Source organism: Neolamprologus multifasciatus, chromosome 17, assembly GCF_963576455.1.
Source record: "Neolamprologus multifasciatus chromosome 17, fNeoMul1.2, whole genome shotgun sequence".
Classification (NCBI taxonomy): Eukaryota; Metazoa; Chordata; class Actinopteri; order Cichliformes; family Cichlidae; genus Neolamprologus; species Neolamprologus multifasciatus.
The window spans coordinates 1179423-1200011 of NC_140455.1; the positions used below are offsets into that span (position 1 = coordinate 1179423).

The following is a 20589-nucleotide window of genomic DNA, read 5'->3' on the forward strand; positions in this document are numbered from 1 at the left end:
GATTACATTTCACAATACCTAAAATATTTTATTAAGAATAGCCCACATAAGATCATAGTAAAGATTAATAATCACTTTCAGTTCCTCAACTATAACCACTTTAACAGTCTTCCATACAGTTCTAGGCTCAACCTCCAGTAAGTACAGTGACCATCTCTGATTGCTTTAAACTAACCTGAACATGAACATCAGTAGATTGCTCTTGAATAAGACTGCCATCTAGTGGAAAGTAAGTATAACTGTATATATAAACGTACGTAACAAGAGCAGAAATGGTGTTTCTCGGACATTCCATTGTATTTTACTACAGTAGCCTCTGAGTGTTCTATGCGACAGTATTGACAGATATCTCATCGGAATCAGTTACACTGTCGTCGCCATTTATCATTCAAAGCTGACATCAGAGGGAATCTCCAGTCCTTCCTTTCCTGTTTGCAACTGTAAGGTGACTCCTGAGGGGGAATTCCCGCTAACAGCTGATGGTCTAGCCCCGCCCCCACACATGTCAGCCTCTTGCCGATGTGTAAAAAATGCGGATGGACCCGTGCCGCGGCGGCGCTGCTTACGCGCAGGCGCTCTTTGTTCTCAGATCAGCCCTCTGCCCCGTGACGTCACTACAAGGAAATGAAAACCGTCCGTAAACTCCGCACAAGTGAACTCGGTGTCGAGTTGTCGAAAATTAGACCGACTTAGATAGGAACTATGGCTTTCAAAACAAAAGCAAAGCGTTCTTGAAGAATGAATTAAGATTGCCCTAAAAACAAATATCAAAAGCTAAGGACTTCAGAAAGAACAAATAATCACTGTAGTGTTTTAATATGATTAATAGAAGTGAAAATAGCTACACACAATACAGTTTAATGAATATAGTGTACTTAAGCCTTATTTAATTCCAGCGCAAGATAATGGTTTTCCTCTGATGATGAATTTAATTTTATAAAGACATTATTTATTTTTAGGTGGAGGAATTTCAATTTCAGCAGATGTTGCAGTGCTGGTAGCAATTGCGGATTTGTTTGTTTTGTTTGTGTCTTTAATTTTGTCTTGCGGTTTAGGGGATTCATCTACTGCTTATTAAAATAAACTTCAGATGAATCGTTGAATTAAGTCTTTACTGTTTGAAATCCCCATTAGTGGAAAATGTTATTTTTTTATTATTTTAAACTGATAACTACACTGTCACTATAATTGCTCTATAGTTGTTATTTGTCACAAATCAAAACAAAGCTCTTGATCAAAAGAGTCACTGATGTGATCTAGGTGCATATGCACACAAATAAAGTCAATTTCTAGTCAAAATTCTGGCCTTTCAATTATTTATTTTTGCAAGAAAGCAAACCAAGAACTAGGCATATATGCATGCTGGTACCAATTTACTGAGATAATAATAGATTCTAGTTGTTGTTTTTTTAATCCATAAAAATAACCAATAAATTAGTTAAAATTACCTAAAAACAAAAGAAACTAAATAGCAAGCATAATAATTCAACAAAACGTAATAATAATAATAATAATAATAATAATAATAATAATAATAATAATAATAATAATAATGAGCTCTTACGCGATTATCACTGATAACGCAAAACGCAGAAAGCTAATTTATTCGATATAAATCAACAAACACAAAAATGCATTGTTTATCAGTACTGCGCCAGTTAATGAGTTTACTTTGAAAGGAACAACCGGAAGCAAAGGTCGTTTTTTCTGTATCGTCACTCAACGCCCCTGCTAACTAGAAGAGCAATATCACTCGACATACACAGCCACCTTTGCGATACTGCCTATGTATTGTCAGCGCGAACGGGCAGGCTGTGTTTAGTTCTCGAGTTGCCAGCAGGTGAGTTAAAACCTTTAAACTCGGTTGACGTTTGGTGTGACGCAGTTTGGTTGAGGTTAAAGCTCGTCCGTGTTCGTTTTAAGTTACTGGTAACTTTTTATTGTTTACCAAAAGTCGCACTTAGGATAGGCCTATTCCAAGAAAGTGAAAGTAAAACAATACTGAAAGAAAGCCAAAACAAATAGAACTATTTTTGGCCGAACTTAGTGTCCTCCAAGCTAGTATTACACGATTATTTTGAACTAGCATGTGAGATTTCCGACTCGTACTTGTAAATTGGCGATCAACGGTGATATCCGCTGTTAAGAGCTTCTAAATGTGATATTACATCTTATTTAGACCATTATGTAGTATACCATAGCGTTAGGGCGAAAGGACAACACAGTGTCTCTGTTATTGAAATCAAATTGCCATATCATGTGACTCTTGATGGGCTAATTCCCCTCGGCATGCTCCTTCTCGGCTCCCGAAGCACTGAGTCACTTAGTGATGTCAGCAGACATTTTTTTAAACATGTCTTACTGGCAACAGCAAGCCAAATGAGATCAAACACAAACGTATTCGCAGTTAAAAATGCTGCATTATTTATTTTTTTTGGTAAACATTAAAATTAGCTTTTAAATTTACAAAAAGAAAAAAAGAAAAAAAAAGATCAACGTTAGTATTTAAGTCAATTTCTTCTTGTGATTGTGATTATTTGAAACCATAAATCCCGAATGTATTAATTATTTTTAAATTAACTTATAGTGCGTAATATATAACATGGGATCATTTTGATTTTATATTATCTGATAAATGTTCCACGTGAGGAATGCAGCATTAAAGCCACTATATGTAGAACTGGAAGTGTGAGCTTCAGTGCCCCCTAGTGGGAACAGCAAACACCAACACTTACCATACAGTCATGTTATTTTAATTTTATACATCTAAACACTATATCAGAACATAACAAAGAAAATCATCAGGTCCTCATCAGGTTCTAAAATGATTTAAATACAGTCTCATATGAAAAACAGTGTGTGATGTATTACACTGTGTTTAGAGTTATTAATTTAGCTTTAGTTATTCACCTAAAATTAAACCAAAATACCAAAACAGTTTGTGAAGAATCACTTTGTTGCAGAAGAATTTTGGCCCAGTCATCTTTACAATGTTGCTGCAGTTCTTTGACATTTGCAGGTATTTATTCATACGCATCTCTCTGAAAGAACCTCTGCACCATTTCAACAAGGTTAAGGTCTGGACTTTGAGTATAACTGTATATATTATTATCAGTATAACTGATTCTTTACTTTTGAAGTCGTTCTGTTGTAGATGTGCTTCTGTGCTTGGGATCATTGTCCTGTTTCATGACCACAGTTTTAGCCACGCTTTAGCTGTCAGACAGACGGCCTCACATTTGACTCTACAATATTTTGGCATATAGAGAGAACCCAAATCATCACCCATCCACCACCGTGCTTGATAGTTGCTTTTAGGTGTATGTGCTGATATGCTGGTGTTTCGGTCACACCAAATTTAGTGTTGTACATTATGGCCAGACATCTTCACTTTGGTCTTGTCTATCCAAAGACAATATACCAGCTAGTAACTGCTGGATAAGGGAAGTACGTGCGCCCCGGAGTAAACCTTTCTCATGTTCCAAGTGAGCAAAGCGACTACCAGTGAGGGTAAAGAATAATATTTATTGACGTATGACCTGGTAGTTTATGCTACCCAGGCAACCAGAGCCAGGAATGTCAGGAAGCAACCACCCTCCAAAGCAATGTGTATAGTGACTGTGCTTTCTTTTTCACATGACTGTAACTGTTTGGCTTTGTTCTCAACCTTCTCTTGATGACTTATTTGTTGCCAGTGTTTCTGATTGTTTAATATACAAATAATATACAAAACATGACAAAACGTCCTAACTCTCAGCATCATGGCGTCTGGAGGCCCCGTGATGAACGGCGACATCTCTCGCTCTGCCAATCAGCCCGGCACACTGGAGGATACCCTGCAGCAGATGAACATCCTCATTCAGGAGAACAGAGACCTGAAAGGTGAGAGCAGTGATGACCGAGGATAGAGCAGTCAGGGAGAGGACAAATAGTGAAAAATTGGTGATAGTTGGAATGAGTGAGTTTGTAACACGCGCATTTATTTTAATTCTCTCGCAGAGGCTCTCCGTCAGACCAACCTGACGATGAAAGAGCGCTTTGAAGGTTTGTCTGCGTGGCGGGAAAAACAGAAGGAGGAGCGGGACTTCCTGGAGAGCCGGCTCGAGGAGGCCCGTGGCCGCATGGAAGCACTTACCCTCCAAAACCAGGAGCTGAGCGGGAGGCTGGAGGACACCGGGAAGACCGGAGGAGCTGTGGGAGGAATGCAGGTGAAGCTGATAATATTGCGCATATATTGCACTGCAGATTTATGGACACTTTAGTCATTTCTGCATTTATGCTATGTAATGTCATCGTCCAATCAGAATGCAGAGCTGGAGGCCCTGCGTGCTCAGGTTGCTCGGCTGCAGGCAGAGAAGAATGACCTGGTGGCCTTGAACTCTGAGCTACAGCTCAAGGCAGAGCACGATTCTCAGGATGATTCGTTCATTGAGATCATCAAAGTGTCGGTGAGGACGGATGAATAGCACAGATCATCATCAAACACTCCTTTTTTTATATTCAGCCTGATTTTGGTGAAATGACAAACAGGAGGAGAAGCTTGGTGTCTTAGTATTGTTTTTCCTCCCAGGATGGAGGTATCGATGGCGTGAACGAGGCATTGGGGGCAGAGCGCAGCAGACGCCAGGATATGAGCATGACAGCGTCACGCATGGACAATGAGGAGGTGACAGTTAGCCAGCTGCTGCAGTCCCTGAGGAATGAGGCGGAGAAAAGCGAGAGGCTGCAAGGCGAGCTGCAGGCCTGCACGGCCAGGTACGAAGGAAAACGTTTCTCAGCTGTGAAAGTGCTTTAAATGTTTTTATTCTGAAAATGAAGCAACAGATTTGTAGCAGTCTGCTTATGTCTTTGCTCTATTAAAAAAACCCAGTCACAGTTCTGTTTCCAGAATATGTTTTGGATAATACGTTTATTATTTAGTTTCACCTATTATCCAACAGAATTCAAAAGCTAGAAAAAAAAAAGTCCAGTGCAGAGGAATTCACCCAGACACATGAGCCAGAGACCAAAGAGGATTCTGCGAAAAAAGATAAGGTTTGTTTCTTTTTTTCATTTTTTTATATATCACAGTAGATCTGTCGTGCTGAAAGCTGCATTATTGTTTAAATCTTTTCCCTTCCTGCGTCGTGTTTGTGACTTTTCGTGTGCGACTGTTGCAAATATTTCAGGCGGCCTCTGAGGTGGAGAATCTGAAGGCTCAGATGATGACACTCTACAAAGAGCTGCAGCAGGCTCAGAGCAAACTGGATGAAGCAGAAGGCATGAAGAAGAACCTGCAGGACAGGTTTGGGCCACACAAACACACTTGCAAATGATTATTTTAAACTTAAAAACAGAAAAGTGCAGAAAGATAACACCACCTAAGCTAAAAGCTATACCTCGTTTAACTGATGTTCTGTGTTATTTGATTTCTGTCTTATTTTTTCTTTTTGGGGGGGGGGGGGGGGTTGAAGATGTCGGGAGGTGGAGCAGGATGTGGCAACCCTGAAGGCCCAATTGGTGGAGAAACAGGCCGTTCAAACGGAGAATGACCGGCTGAAGCTCCAGCTGAACAGCATGCAGGCCCAGAGCCTGATGGAGCAGAGGAAGACTGCAGAAGAGAAGTCAGAGAAAACACAAGCATACATACACATTACCTGATTGTGTGAGAGTGCAGGAATGGCATATTGTGACACTGATTTTTATCGGGTTGTGTTACTGTACTTTGACTACATAGAGCTTTGTAAAGCGATCGGGTCACGTCACACAAATCGCTAAACACAATTTACTAAACACAGGAACAACCTGGCGCAGCTGAAGGACGCCTACACCAAACTGTTTGAGGACTACACTGAGCTCAAAGACGAGAAACAGAGAAAAGAGGTAACTTTATGTTGTGTTGTGTGGATCGTACTGATTTTCACAAACGTGATGCAGTAAAAAAAAAAATATTGATGGTATTTTTAAAAAAAAAATCAGAGATAACTGGCACCTTTACCATCTTGTTTGGTTCTGCAGTCTCACCTGGCGGAGGAGCTGCAGCAGCGGCTGACAGCAGCTGAAGAAGCTCTCGCTATTAAGCAGAAAAAGATCGATGAGATGAAGCAGGACATGTTCCAAAAGGAGAAGGAGCTGGAGACCATATCTGTTTTCCAGGCTCAGGTCAGTGGTTCTTTACGTGTGAGCACTTGAAATATATAATCTAGCATTAAACCCAACAATCAGAAGGCCTCAGCAGAACAGGATTGCCTCCACTTTTAATGGTAGTCATCGTGTTTTTGTTTTTTCTGTACTTTCTGCAGGCAGAGATCTACTCCTCCGACTTCCACGCAGAAAGAGCAGCGAGGGAGAAACTCCACGAAGAAAAGGAGCGTCTGGCTGCTCAGCTGGAGTACGTGAAGAAGCAGAACACCCAGCTGCAAGACGAGATGGACTCAATGGGCAGGTGTGCATTCAGAGAGAGGACTGACCTGGTCACGATTTGAGCTTCTTCAGACTAAATGTGTTAATTTCTATTCTTCTTGTGGAGAAAAACTCCTTGTTTAATTTAATAAAGGATCGAAATTTAAAAGTAGAGTCTGCAGCTCGACTTACTTACAAATTAACAAAGGTTTTGCTGTATAATTCTGCCAAACCCATTTCTATTTGCATGACATGACCACAGAAACAAACTGAGTGTAATGTCCTGATTCGGCTCATCTGAAGCTTTTTCTTTGTGTGCAGGCGCTCACTGAACGAGATGCAGAGGAGACATTTGTCACAAGGTGGAAACCCACATGGAGGTGGACCATCTTTAGTTGGAAGAGGTACAGCATGTTATAATTTAACCTCTCACACAAACCTTATTCCTGGCTTCCTCTTATATAGCTTATACCGGACTCCCCTCTGACATTTTGATTATTTGGATGTTATTACTGGCTAGAAATGCAATTACTCTAATTTACCATCTATCTCTTTTATACCAAAAAGAGATAGATGGTCTTTTGAAACACATGCCACTATATTTGGATAGAAATATGAGGTGATTAGCTAGCTTGGTTTTTACGGTGATGTTGTGTGATGTTATTTGAATGGTGTTTTTTGGCTAGTGAAAAAGCAGTTTAATATCAAATGTAGGCTATTTGCCAAAAATGAAGAAAAAAAGCAAAACAAAAGTCAAATTCTTTGGGTGTCTTTCATTACAACTGTTCACCAGACAAGGGAATCCCAGAGTAGCCAGACCCTAATACATTCCCTGCTTAATCTTCTTATAAGTTATATAATGAGCATTACATAATTAGGTGCAACTAAGACTTGAATCTACCAAACGAGACAATGATGTCATTAAGAAAATATACAATCAGACCTGTTTTTATTTAACCATAGCTGCCCTTTACTGGATGTTACAGGGAATACATCAACTTTTCATTAATTTTTATTTCCATCGTTTTTGCCTCAGCTCTTGTTTTTTTTTTGGGGTACTTTTACTGCTGACTGGAACTGCACAAGATTTTTCTCTGCACAAGTAATGACTTTGCAATTAAGGAACGTTACCTGACCTTTTGCAAAATGATAGTTAGATGCAGCAAAAATCATTCAGTATAGCCAAAACATTCGACTGAATGACCTTTGTGGTGTAATCAGTCTGTCAGAAAATACAAGTGGAACTGGAACAGCCATCCAGCAGGCTAGAGTTGTGATCAGTGTCTCTCACTTTCAGGTACTGACTGGCAGCATCAGGGGAATATCCCTGAGCACGCGTGTCCCAAGTGTAATGAGATCCTTCCAGACCTGGACTCCCTGCAGATCCACATCATGGACTGCATCAACTAGACGTGCGTCACAGCATATAAGCATTCTCGGCAACAGCGGCTGCATCATCACCTAATCGGAGTCTTCCTCTGCTTTGTCCTGTACCTCTTTACTCCAAGAGATCCCATATGGGATTAATAGAATTTATTCTCGGGTGGGAACACTTTGCTTTTGGAAGAAGCCAAACTGTGATGTTTGGAAGGGCATGTAAAAAGAGTATGTTGACTGTATTTTGTTGTACATTTAAAAGTTGCTCACAAACACTCAGAACATGCATGCATGTCCGTCACATTGTTGGGTTTTTTTTTTTGTTTTTGTTTTTTGTAGCTGTGTTGTCTGAAGCAAGCTGGAAATTTTCAGGGGCAAAACAAGTTCAGAGCAAACAAAACAGAAGCTGCATAGACCTTTTGGTAAGATTTTAGTTAAGCACTGATCACTGGTCATAAATATATTAATAAATCAACCAAAGTTGAGCCTTTAAAAGCTGCATCTGTTTACAAGTATTTGGTTGCTGAAGGCTTTCTATATTTTTGAAGGATTCTTTTTCAAATTAAAATGAAATTGCTTCTATATTTTTCCTCACTAAGGATATTTTAGTTCATAATTTGGTGTTTGGTGGTAAAAGCAGCATTCACCATGTAGGCACTTTATGAAAGATATATATTTTATTTTGACTTTGCATATTGTACCTGATAATCAGAATATAATGTATTTAACCTGATGATCAAGTTGTCACTAAAGTGCAGGTAGAATCTGTACTCTGTAGACTGTAAAGACCTTCCTGATTCAAGTTCGGTGAAAGAAAATAAAAGCGTTTGCAAATGTGTTTGCTTTTACTCATGCCTGATGTCACTCTTCATATATTATAAAAATGAAACATTTTAGTTAAATACGATGAAATGAGCTAATGCTGTTATACAAGCACTTCGCATATTACATTACCTTCCTGTTTAAAGATACCCTTTAGGGCTTTTCACATCTTAATCACAGTCGACTGTAAGTATTAAAAATGTTTCAATATTGACATGACTTTCATATGTTTTAAAGTCCCGTAAAATGACATTTTAGGCGACTGGGGTTTCCCTGTATAAATAATACAACAAAATCTACTTCAGTAGTAGCTTATGTTGTTTTGTTTTTTGTTGTTTTTTTTTTACTTCTAGCTCATGTTAATATCTAATCAAAGAAATTGCTATCCGAGCAACCACCCATTTATCTCTTTTTCTTTTTTTCTTTTTTTAAAATCAGGCAAGATTTTGGGCACCTACCAGCACTCCGACAACACAACGGGGTCCTTCGTTTAGCGCCAGTTTGGATTTTCTCCCTCGCCCGGCCTGTGTGTTGTGAATTACAATGAGGTTTATTGTGTCGTTTTTATTAAATATAACCGCATGACTTGTACATCGCCACGAAAGGCTTTACTTATTGGACAGTTGGCATTATTTTCGAGAGGTTGAATGTGGTCGTAACATCCGGTGAGGTGGTTTTCGGGCTGCTTGAGTGAAGGAAGACGCAAAGTTGCAAAAAGGTAAACTGTTTGTCTCATTATGTTTGACTTTGTCACAAATGAATGGAAGCTGTTTGTTTGTGTATATATACATATGCAGAATTATAATTTTATATTCACTTGGGAAAGCGGCTGTCCATATCTTCAAACATTTATGCTCTTAGTTGCTTTTTACCGGGTAAAACCACTTAACCACTTAGTCGTTTCATTTTACATTGTAAGCCTTAACTTATCTCCACTTCAGGCTGAACCTAGATTTAAATACTTTGGACATCTTTTCGTTTTCACATAGAATGAGTGTTAAAGCTGTTAGCGCCTTTAAAACAACTGGGTGAGCTACAGACAGGATTTTAATTGTGCTCAGTAGCTCACAGTGTTGCACTGTTCTATACTGTGCAGTAAAGTGTAATACACAATTAATTGATTTAATGTATGTAGAGGGTTAGTTACTGTTAAGTTACTGCTGCTAAAAGTGGTTCTACACGCTATTAAATTGTGCTTAGTTTTTGTACAGCACTGCATAGAGTCCTGTGAAAACTGTTTTTCATATCACTGTAGTTTCAATTATTACTTGCATCGTGAAGAGATTGCTCCAACCTCTGCTGGAAAATCTGGAATTCTTTTTTTATGTTAATGTGTCCCCAGCAAGGAGGTAACAGGGTGATATCTCATCAGTGCAGGAAATTGTGTTGGATGTAAAATTATCTTGCCAAGAGCTGGACAAGCTATGCATCTACACTAGCAGTCAAAGGTTTGGACACACCTTCTCATTTAATGTTTTTTTTCTTTATTTTCGTGACTATTTACATTGTAGATTCTTGCTGAAGGCATCAAAACTATGAATGAACACATGGAATTATGTAGTAAACAAAAATGTGTGAAATCATTGTGACATGCTGACCTGTCCAGGTTGTATACCGCCTCTCGCCCTATGACAGCTGGAATAGGCCCCAGCGCCCCCTGCGACCTTGAAAAGGATAAGCGGAAGCGAATGGATGGATGGTGTGAAATAACTCAAAACATGTTTTATATTTTAGATTCTTCAAAATACCTGCCCTTTGCTTTGATTACTGATTTGCACACTCTTGGCATTCTCTCGATGAGCTTCATTGAAATGGTTTTCCATTTCAGGTGATTACCTGAAATGGAAAACTCTTGAAGGACTTCCCAGAGATGCTTAGCACTTGTTGGCCCTTTTGCCTTCACTCTGCGGTCCATCTCATCCCAAACCACGACTGGGTTTAGGTCAGGTGACTGTGGAGGCCAGGCCATCTGGTACAGAACTCCATCACTCTCCTTCTTGGTCAAATAGCCCTTATACAGCCTGGAGGTGTGTTTGGGGTTATTGTGCTGTTGAAAAATAAATGATGGTCCAACTAAACCCAAGCCAGATGGGATGGCATGTCGCTGCAGGATGCTGTGGTAGCCATGCTTTTTCAGTGTGCCTTCAGTTTTGAATAAATCCCCAGCAGTGTCACCAGCAAACTATTCCCACACCATTACACTCCTCCTTCATGCTTCATGGTGGGAACCATGCATGTAGAGACCATTTACCTTTTCTGTGTCACACAAAGACAATGGCATGTGGAACCAAAGTTCTCAAATTTGAACTCATCAGACCAAAGCACAGATTTCCACCGGTCTAAACAAATCTCTTCTGCTTGTTGCTTTTCCTTAGTTGTGGTTTCTTAGCAGCTATTTGACCATAAAGGCCTGATTTGTGCAGTCTCCTCTGAACAGTTGATGTAGAGATGTGTCTACTACTGGAACCCTGTGTGGCATTTATCTTGGCTCTATTCTGAGGTGCTGTTAACTTAAAGTTTCTCGGTCTGGTGACTCGGATGAATTTATCCTCAGCAGCAGAGCCAACATTTGGTCTTCCTTTCCTGGCGGGTTCCTCATGTATGCCAGTTTCATTCCAACTGCATGTCTTTGAACTGACACGTTCAAAGTTGTAGCAATTTTCCGGACTGACTGACCTTCAGTTCTTAATGTAATAATGGATTATTTTTCTCTTTACTTATCTGACTGGTTCTAGGTCATTATATGAATTCTAACAGTTGTCAAATAGGGCTGTTAGCTTTGTACCAACCTGACTATTGCACAACACAGCTGATGGTCCCAACCCCATTAAGAATGCAAGAAATTCCACGAATCCACCCTGACAAGGTACAGCTGTGAAGTAAAAACCATTTCAGGTGACTACAGCAATGAATCTCATTGAGAGAAGGTTAAAGGCTTGCAGCACTGTCAACAAAGCAAAGAGTGGCTACTTTCAGCAATCTATGTCTACTCATAGACATATTTGGAGTTATTTATCTTTTTTTTTTCTTTGCTACATAATTCCATATATCTGGCTTCATATATTTGATGTCTTCAGTTTATATCTACAATGTAGAAAGTAGTAAAAATAAAGAAAAACCATTAAATGAGAAGCTGTTTCCAAACTTTTGAGAGACATAATATATTGGGATAAGCTTACAAAGCCTCTTGTTAAGTCTAAATTCTATATTACTGTATACATAACACAAGCATTATGAAAGATGCAGCATTCGGTTAACTTTAGAAGTTTGTAACCTTGAGAAAGCGGGTCGAAGACAGCATCTAACTGCTGTGTGCTCTGAACAGTTTCACAATTCAGTCAAACATTTAAAGAATGTGTTTTCTTGAATGTTTTTTTCTTTGTGTAAATTACAGCCCACATCTGGGTTTTTCTTGTTTTTGTTTTTGTTTTTGTTTTCTGCGGTTCTTTCTTGAGGTTCTGCCAAAGTAATTCCATATATTTGCCTTTCTGTAGGTGACCGGGTGATTTGACATCAACGACACAGTGTAATTCCTTAAAATGGAGAGTAAGTGTCTGATTTAAAGCTCACGAGAATACTGCTTTATCAGTGGGTTAAGACACAAATGAGTGCATGTGTATTTCACTCAGGTGAGGATGATCTGGATATTCTGACTGCGCTGCTGGCTGAGAGCGAGGGTATTGGTGAAGAACAAGAAAGCCAGGAGCAGGCGGACGATCTGGACGGGCTGTTTGATGAGGAAAATGACGAGGAGTACAAAGAGGGCGTCGAGGAGGAAGAGCGCAATGTGGACGAGATGTTGGAGCTCTTTGGAGATGTGGATGACATCAAACAAGAGGAGAAGGACAAAGAATCAGAGGGTGACCGTGAGAACTTGAACAAGTCAAAAGAGGATTTACAAGGTTTGTTGATGTACAGTGGAGTTTAGTGGAGCTACATGCTGAGCCTGTGTTGTCAGCTTTATTTTGTTATGCATTTTTTCTTCTTCAGAGGAGTTGAGGTGGATGAAGGAGCAGATGGAGAGGTTGCAGCAGCAGCTGGAGGCCAGCCAGAAAGTCTCAGTCCCGTCAGCCTCTTCAGCCAAGACTTCAGGAAAAAACTCACCAAGTGTCACACCAGTGAGACCCAAACCTGCACCTACCCAGCAACCGACCTCCAAACTGAGCCAGGCCAGACCAGCCACTAACACACAGAAGACACCAGCAGGTAAAGAAAACAGTGATGCCAACTCCCTCTGTACAGCTCAAGCACACTGTACTGTGTCTAACCTTCTCTCTGTGCGACTGTAGTAAAGCAGTTTGTCTTGTGTATAGTTTTGTTATAGCTATAACCCACCTCATGTTTCATGAATGCTTTCTTCTTCTTTGTTTTTCCATCCTTCCAGCAGCGTCTTCATCCACTCCAGCAAGAGCAGGAAGCCTCAAGCTCCAGGAGTCCTCTGAGTTTTCTTCTCAGCTCAGCTTTGCTGACTCATTTAAAAGCAAACCGAGAGTGGCTCACCAACCTAAACCCAGCACATCACCGGGTAAAACTCCAGTTTTTCCTTAAACAAAGTGATTGTGTCGTCACGCACATTAGAGTGATGCACGTATGTTCTGTGTCTGAGTTTTTCTTGGCTGTGCTCCCCTCAGAAAGCAGAGGACCACTGGTAGAGATAAAGATCGGCAGCTCCTTCAAGCCCATAGAGAGCACCAGCACAGGCCCTGATGCTCTGCGCTCACCTTCAGCGTCCCATAGCAGACCTGCAGCCGCTGCATCAGCAGTGCAGCCTAAAGCTCCTTCTTATCCATCTCTTCCCAAAGACGTGGCTCTTGAGAAATATTCAGGACTGCGGCTCAGGTCAGAGCACTGAAGTGATGACAAGTTGTCCGTTGAATTAGGTTTTCTTGTTTTGTTTTTACCCATTCCTGTGTTTTTAAGTCTTTGGCTCGGTTCTGTTTGTCTCCTCAGAAAACCACGTGTTTCTTCTAGCGAGATGGACCGTAAGATGGCTGACCGGCGTCTGATTCGACTGTCACAGTTACCGGAGCGTATGGCTCGGGAGAAGCTGGAAGACAGCGACTGGGTGACGTTTGCTGTGCTGGTCAATAAAGCCACGCCTCAAAGCAACAGCAGTGTAAGTCAGACCTTGTGGACTTTGTGCAGCATCAGTGACAGTTTCATAGAAAAATATACAAAAGAAGTGAATAAAAATTCTTTGTAAAAGAGTAGTTAAGGATGAGTTTTTCTGGTTTTAATCCAGCCTTTAGGGATGACTTTGAACAGAAGTAGGATTGTTCTGCATATACAGGAGGCAAAGAATTTTTGGTGTTTAATATATTTAAGTTGGAGTTAATTAAACCAAACTATTTCAGTATTGCTTGCATATGATGCTAGGATTTGTTTTATTTATTTATTATTTTCCCTGTGGAAGTCAAAAACCTTCGTGGTAGCACTAAGAAGATATTTCTATGCAGATGATAAATACATTTATCCTGTAATATTCCTGATTGAGCACTTTCTTCTCTGCAGGGCAAAACCTTTAGCATCTGGAAACTCAATGACCTCCATAACCTGGAAGTGTTTGTGTCTCTGTTTCTGTTTGGTGAAGTTCACAAAGAGCACTGGAAGACTGAGACGGGCACAGTAGTCGGACTCCTCAACCCAAACCCCATGAAGCAGAAAGAAGGATATGACGGGGTGAGCAGAAAGTCTGAAATGAATCTAATGTGGAGTCTGAGGAAAAATTATTTTCTCATTCTCAGTGATTTTGTACTTTAAAATCAGCTCCCAGTAGGAAAGACAGTCTGATATGTTGAATATTGGACGCACTTGAGGCCTCCACTTAAATGTTTCTTGAGGGCCTGAGGCTCAAACCTTTTTCTTGCCTTTATGCCTTTAAATTAACATTTACACCTAACGATAAACAGATCCTCAGTCCATCTATTAATGGCACTGTGATATAAAGGTTTGACAATGTTACATTTTACTGCAAAATGTAACTCATATGTCTAAACTTTATCTCATTGGATAAAACAGATACGGGCAAAGTCTAACTTTGAGGATACAATTTGCAATTGAAAAAAGGTGATTAAAAGGCAACTAGAAAGTGCATTTTCTGAAGAAACTGCAGTGTGAATGCTTGAATCTGAATGTATGCACTGAAATGAATTAATTGCTGAATTTTAAGTTAAAAATGTTGAATGAGATGAAAAATACAGAAATTTGCACCTGAAAACAAAAGTGCTGAACTGCTAAAAGCTGACAACCACAGAGAAGAAGTTGGAAAATAGCTGAAAATGTTTTAATTGTAAATTAGAAAAACCTAAGAAATGAGAAAAGAAAATTTAGAGTCAGAAAACATCTGAACGAATATTAAAAGTTCATATTCTTTGAATCACTGAATGACCTCCACTTGGATCCACGCAGTTTAAAAAGTTTACATCTCTGAGCTTTGAAAGAAATGGTGTTGGAAAGAGAACAACGATGGTGATGTTTTGAGGGTAAAATGATGGCAATATCCAGTCTACCAAATTCTCAGTTTTCATGCCTGTGGAGTTTATTATATTGATGTGGTGACAGTGTAAAAACAGCCTGTACTTCTGGTTTTCAAACGAACCTTCTGAGCCATTTTAACATTAGAGTCTATGGAAGAGTTGGAGGGAGGAGGCTGTGCATTGGTGACATTTATGAAAGATCCATAACACCTATTGCAATAGTAAACACATTGGGTGAAAGAGGACAGCGATGGCTACGTTTTGAGGGTAAAATCATAGCTGTAGAGCAAACGCTGTGGACACAGCAGCAGTTTTAAAAAAAGATTTTAAGATAAATTCCCCCCCTCCTCTCACTCTAGCAGTTGAGCTGTCTCACTCTAGCGGCAACATTCTGTCCCATACACACCCATTATAAACTCTGAAACGGCTGAAAAAAAGGATGAAACTTAAACTGGAACTGAAGAAAAAGTATAATAGATATTGAAAAGATAAATACAAGTTGAATAGTTGAATGTCTTGGCTTCGTTTTAAAGTTTGAATGGTGGCTCTACGTCAACGTATGTGGAAGTAGTTAGAGTTGAAAGAGGAGTTGAAGGTGAATTTGAAGGGTCTCCCCATTGAAATACATGGGAAATTTTTGTTGAAAAAAGTTGAATAATTTTAAAAATATAAATGTTAAAAATGAGAAAAGTAGAAGCAGTCATGTCCAAAAGAAGAGGAATCTAATGGTGTTTGAATGGTTTTTCTAAGTTGAACGGTTTTGAAGGAGTTAGATGCCAAAAAACGTACAGAATGTGGAATAATAATAAAGATTTGAAGAACAATACTCTGAATGCTTTTCAAGCATTCGCACTAATAATGCACAATAGTCTGCACATTGCATTATTAAAGTATCGTGATAGATATGATGGTATTGTATCATGGGCTGTCTGGTGAGTCCCACCTCCAGTAGCTAACACCCATCATGTACGTCTGTAGTTTTTTGTACTGTAAGCTGATTTCCTTCCCAGAATATAAAACCTTGTGTTGAATGTGTGCAGGTGAGCCTGACGGTGGATCACCCACAGAAGGTGCTGCTGATGGGTGAAGCTCAGGACTACGGTATCTGCAAGGGTGTGAAGAGGAACGGAGAGCCATGCTCGCAGATAGTTAACATGGTTAGTCTGTTCTATCGTGTTTTCTGTACCTGAATGATTATCCTGTTGCCTTAAACTTCCATCTCCTCCACAGTATGAGTGCCCATACTGCCAGTATCATGTCAAGGCCCAGTATAAGAAGATGAGCTCAAAAAGGGCCGAGCTGCAGTCGTCGTTTTCCGGAAGAGCGCCCAGTAAAGTCATGGGGAAGGGGAAGGCAGGTGGCCTGAGAGAGCGGATTTGTCAGGACGGTTTCTACTACGGCGGCGTGTCCTCTGCTGCCTGTGCCGCCTCACTGTGAGTGTGTTTTTTCCTTTCCTCCTAAAGTTCAGGTCAGTCAGACTGTAAGAGGAAGCTCTTTCTACTTTCCCTTTACATCTACAATATATCAAATGAAGAACAATGCAGTAAAATCAATAAAAACTTGACTCAGCTGGTTCTGTTGGTATCCTCTGCAGCAGTCAATAGTGTGTGCTGAAGTCAGTTTGCTCAAGTTAACTGCCACCCTTACAAAACCAGGAACACAGTGAAAGCATCCAAGCTGCTGCATTTTCAGTAACAAGCCTGTGTGTTGCAGGACCGCGTCCAAACCAAACAAACCCACCCAGAAAACTCTGGACAAGATGTTTGTGAGAGGCTCGGCTCAGCTCGTCAGTCAAGCCAAGAGGCTCGGTAAGGACTGCTAGATTCCCTCACACTCACAGATTTGAATCATTCCTCGTGGAAGTTGATGTTTACAAGCCTGATGTCGTAGGTGACAGATATATAGAATTGCATAGGAGTATTTTTTGCTTCAAACCCTTTTTTCCTTACCCTGACTTTCAGATCTAAAAATTGTTTTCTCCTTTGATTAAAATACTGATGTAGTTTTCAATCCTGTCTGTAATTTTAGGAGAGATCGATGAACAAAGGCAGAAGGAAGTTCCCTATTTCAACTGTTTTTGCTTATGTGTGTTTGTAGCCATGCAGTCTGGTGAAGTTGCAGGTTGCTCAGATGAATTTAAGAGCCTGATGTCAGCGCCAACACCTGGAGCTTTGCAGCTGAAGAAGCATCTCACGCAGGGCAGCCAGTCAGGTACACAACCTGCTAATCTTTAGCACTTTTTGGCAAGCTAGGTTATATTAAAGACGCGTTTCATTACAGTGTTGTGAACTCAGTCATCTGTCTCACACACACACACACCAACAAAAAAAAAAATCTTATTTGGCATCCTCAGTTTCCAAAGAAACATCGGGAGCTCCTCTTCAGTCCATCTCGGCCTCAGACCTGCTGAAGCAGCAGAAACGGATGCAGCGGGAGCTCCTGGAGAGCCGGCGGAAAAGGGTGGAAGAAGTTCAGAGAAGGTCGCTGCAGAACTCGGGCGGTGCGACAGGCCAAGATTGTTTAATGTCACCAAAAGCTGCTTCTGAAGTCCCCACGGCCTCCCAAAGCCCAGCGGCGCCCCACACTCCGACCCTGGGCCGAGGTTTCTCCAAGGGAGATGATATCCTCTTCTTTGATACCAGCCCCCCTCCAGCTCCTTCTCCCAGCACCGTCAACCTATCAGCTGCCAAGCTGGCTGCTCTGAAGAAGCTAAGGGCTAAAGACACAGGGCTGGTGAAGGAAGACCCCAACGCTGTGAAGAGGAAGAGGAGTAACAGCAGTGAGATCAATGCCCGAGTAGAGCGGAATCGCACCTCACCCAGTGGTACGCATTTCAGTTTTTTCCAGTGTAATTCATACATCTAGATAGCTATCCTCTTTTTTTTTTTTACTTTCTTGTAAAGTTTTAAATGAAAGATAACAATAAATTGTTATTTTAGCAGTACAGTACCTCACAGGATGCAGGATATTGTTGCCTCTGTACCCTGACTGCATAATGTTATCTTTTTGTTGTTTGTTGTGCTGCCACAGATTCTTGGGAACACGGGTCTTTATCTTTTTATGCTGAAGTAAACTTACCGTTGCCTGTTTTATGGTTCTTTCCTTTGTCTGAAGCCTCAGCTAATGAGGAGGAGGAGCCGGTGCAGAAAAAGAAGCGAGAACAACTCGACTATGTCCAGTCAGAGGAGTTTCAGAAGCTCCTGAAAGCCAAATCTCGCCACGGGATTATACTTCAAGCGGTATGACCAGTGACATTTGATGATGCATAGATGCATATGAAAAACCAAATTTAATGCAAATTTATAAGTTTGCTGACTTACAAAGAATTGAACTTCCTCTAATTTTTATGGTAGTTTAAGTTTAATGGGAAGAATCAGAACCAAAATGCCAGAAAAAAACATGTTAGTTATAGTTATAAGGTCATGGAGTGGCCTCAGCCAGTCTCCAGGCTGCAGTCCTGTAGAAAACCTGTGGAGGGAGCTGAAGCTTTGAGAGTTTCTGTAAAGAGAAGTGGGCTAAAATCCCTCCTGAGATGTGTGCAAACCTGGTGACCAAGTACGACAAATGTCTTACTGGTGTAGGAGTCATGTTTTGCTTGGGGATTAAATTCATATTTCTCTTAATGACTAAGGTATAAATATGTATGTGATATGGTTGGTTGATAGTGTCTCTCTTCATTAAAATTAAACAAATATAATTTGATTCACTTTTGTTTATACAGTGCCAAATCACAGCAACAATCACCTCAAGACACTTTCTATTGTAAGGTAGACCTACAGTCCCCCCCCCCCCCCCCCCCCCCCCCCATGAGCGTGCGGCCAGTTAAAAATTAGAAGGTTAATTTCTTTGGAAATGAGCAAGCTTACAAATTCAGCATGGTAGCCAATAACCTTTTTTCGCCCCACTGTATATTTCTTAATGAATAGCTCTCTCTTTCTCTTTCAGGCGGAGTACCAGCTACAAGAGCGCTACTTCAATGTTCTGGTGAAGAAGGAGCAGATGGAGGAGAAGATGAGGAACATCAGAGAGATGAAGTGTCGGGCTGTCACCTGTAAAAAGGTACTGAGCCAGAAGTTGAATTCACCGCTGACCCAGGTGTGCTGTGGTTGTCTATCAGAAGTCACTGAAGTAAACCGTTGTTACTCTTCTGCTGGTTCCAGTGTAGTTACACCTACTTCAAGCCGGCGGATCGTTGTGTAGAGGAGAACCATGATCTGCGGTGGCACGAGGCAATGAAACGCTTCTTTAAATGTCCTTGTGGACAGAGAGCCATTGCTCTGGACAGACTGCCACACAAACACTGCAGGTAAGACAGTGGCTTTCCGACAAGGCCTGGCAGAAACACTGAAATGATGTGTACACTGTAGTGGGACTGTGGGACTCGCCAACTCATTAGTCATTTTGCCTTTTCAGCAACTGCGGTCTGTTTAAATGGGAACGAGATGGGATGTTGAAGGTAAGCTGTTACAGATTACCAATTTAAAAGTTTAAAGCAACATTTGATTGAAACAAAGTAGACTGATCACACACTTGACGTTTCATTGCAGGAGAAAACTGGCCCTAAGCTTGGTGGAGAGCTCCTCCTGCCTCGAGGAGAGGAGCATGCCAAATTCCTCAACAGCATGAAGTGATTTATTATTGAGGGAGCAACCTATAGACTTTTATGTATGTAATTTAAGGTTTTACCAGGCTTTCATTAGTGTCAGTTCTGTTTTTAAATTTTGACATTATGTAGCTCTTGAGTGTCTGTGGTGATACCAGATGTGCTGCAAATTGGCTGATTAAAGCTGATTAAAGATTTTATATGTACAGACTGTTTTTCCCTACAGGAGAAGGATTTTGGGGGGATTTATGTGCTCACCTATATTGGCACAGAAACGCCCTCTTAACACACTCCATATGTTGGTGCCAGGCGGAGCCAGGTGGCACTTACTCAATTCTTTGAGCCAATCCACATGGCTTTAAAGGTCTGAGGTGGAATCACAGTATAGAGATAAAATAAGCTTTTCTGGGGTTGAAGCTGTGTGATTACCAAGTGCAGAGTGCCATGCCACATCATTGTGAGGCTTTTATTTTTGCTCGCTATCCCGTCGCTGCTTGTCCCCCCCCCCCTTCTTTCTCTTCACTGAGCCCTTTGTGTCTAATATTTCCACTCTGGAATGTGGGATCCATTTCAGGCTGATGATTTCTGCAGCTCACCTCATCTTTTATTCCAAACCGCCTTCCTCCCTTTAAGTAAAACTCCAAATACCAGACAGTGGAAGTGTGAGGAAAAGCACATCATTGGAAATTCATCTTTATTTGTCATTGTGACTTGGATATGAAGGACAGTTTGTTGGAAAAATTAAGCTACAACTCTTATCTGGCAAAACCATTTGTGTATAAAAGGTTGGTTCCTTGCCGCTAATACAGCACGTCAGGCTGAAACGACATTATATAGCTTCAATGTTCATATAAAAACCCCCAAAAAAGCATGCAAAATTTCTGCCTAACAATACAAAAGTTGATCTTTACAGCTTAACAATGAAGACAT

The 20589-nt window shown here is 40.7% G+C and overlaps 2 protein-coding genes across 4 annotated transcripts; both read left to right on the forward strand.

Moving 5' to 3' along the window:
• Positions 1 to 1705: 1705 nt before the first annotated feature.
• optn (optineurin) lies at positions 1706 to 8596 on the forward strand. Its single transcript, XM_085136764.1, has 13 exons — positions 1706 to 1840; positions 3758 to 3882; positions 4000 to 4208; positions 4305 to 4448; positions 4571 to 4755; positions 4941 to 5034; positions 5169 to 5284; positions 5454 to 5603; positions 5778 to 5862; positions 5998 to 6141; positions 6282 to 6424; positions 6703 to 6785; positions 7679 to 8596. The coding sequence occupies exons 2-13, from the start codon at positions 3762 to 3764 to the stop codon at positions 7789 to 7791; spliced, it is 1587 nt and encodes a 528-aa protein (XP_084992890.1). The 5' UTR covers positions 1706 to 1840; positions 3758 to 3761; the 3' UTR covers positions 7792 to 8596.
• Positions 8597 to 8724: 128 nt separating this feature from the next.
• mcm10 (minichromosome maintenance 10 replication initiation factor) lies at positions 8725 to 20516 on the forward strand. Of its 3 annotated transcripts, XM_085136755.1 has the most exons (19): positions 8725 to 9298; positions 9923 to 10028; positions 12075 to 12126; positions 12210 to 12482; positions 12571 to 12786; positions 12965 to 13105; positions 13212 to 13419; positions 13531 to 13696; positions 14092 to 14259; positions 16097 to 16213; positions 16287 to 16489; positions 16770 to 16864; positions 17154 to 17267; positions 17410 to 17880; positions 18171 to 18295; positions 19002 to 19115; positions 19217 to 19362; positions 19470 to 19512; positions 19604 to 20516. In XM_085136755.1, the coding sequence occupies exons 3-19, from the start codon at positions 12120 to 12122 to the stop codon at positions 19685 to 19687; spliced, it is 2691 nt and encodes an 896-aa protein (XP_084992881.1). In that variant the 5' UTR covers positions 8725 to 9298; positions 9923 to 10028; positions 12075 to 12119; the 3' UTR covers positions 19688 to 20516. The 3 variants fall into 3 exon arrangements, with proteins under 3 accessions (XP_084992881.1, XP_084992879.1, XP_084992882.1); XM_085136753.1 differs by lacking the exon at positions 9923 to 10028; XM_085136756.1 differs by lacking the exon at positions 9923 to 10028 and having other exon boundaries at positions 12968 to 13105.
• The last annotated feature ends 73 nt before the right edge of the window (positions 20517 to 20589 follow it).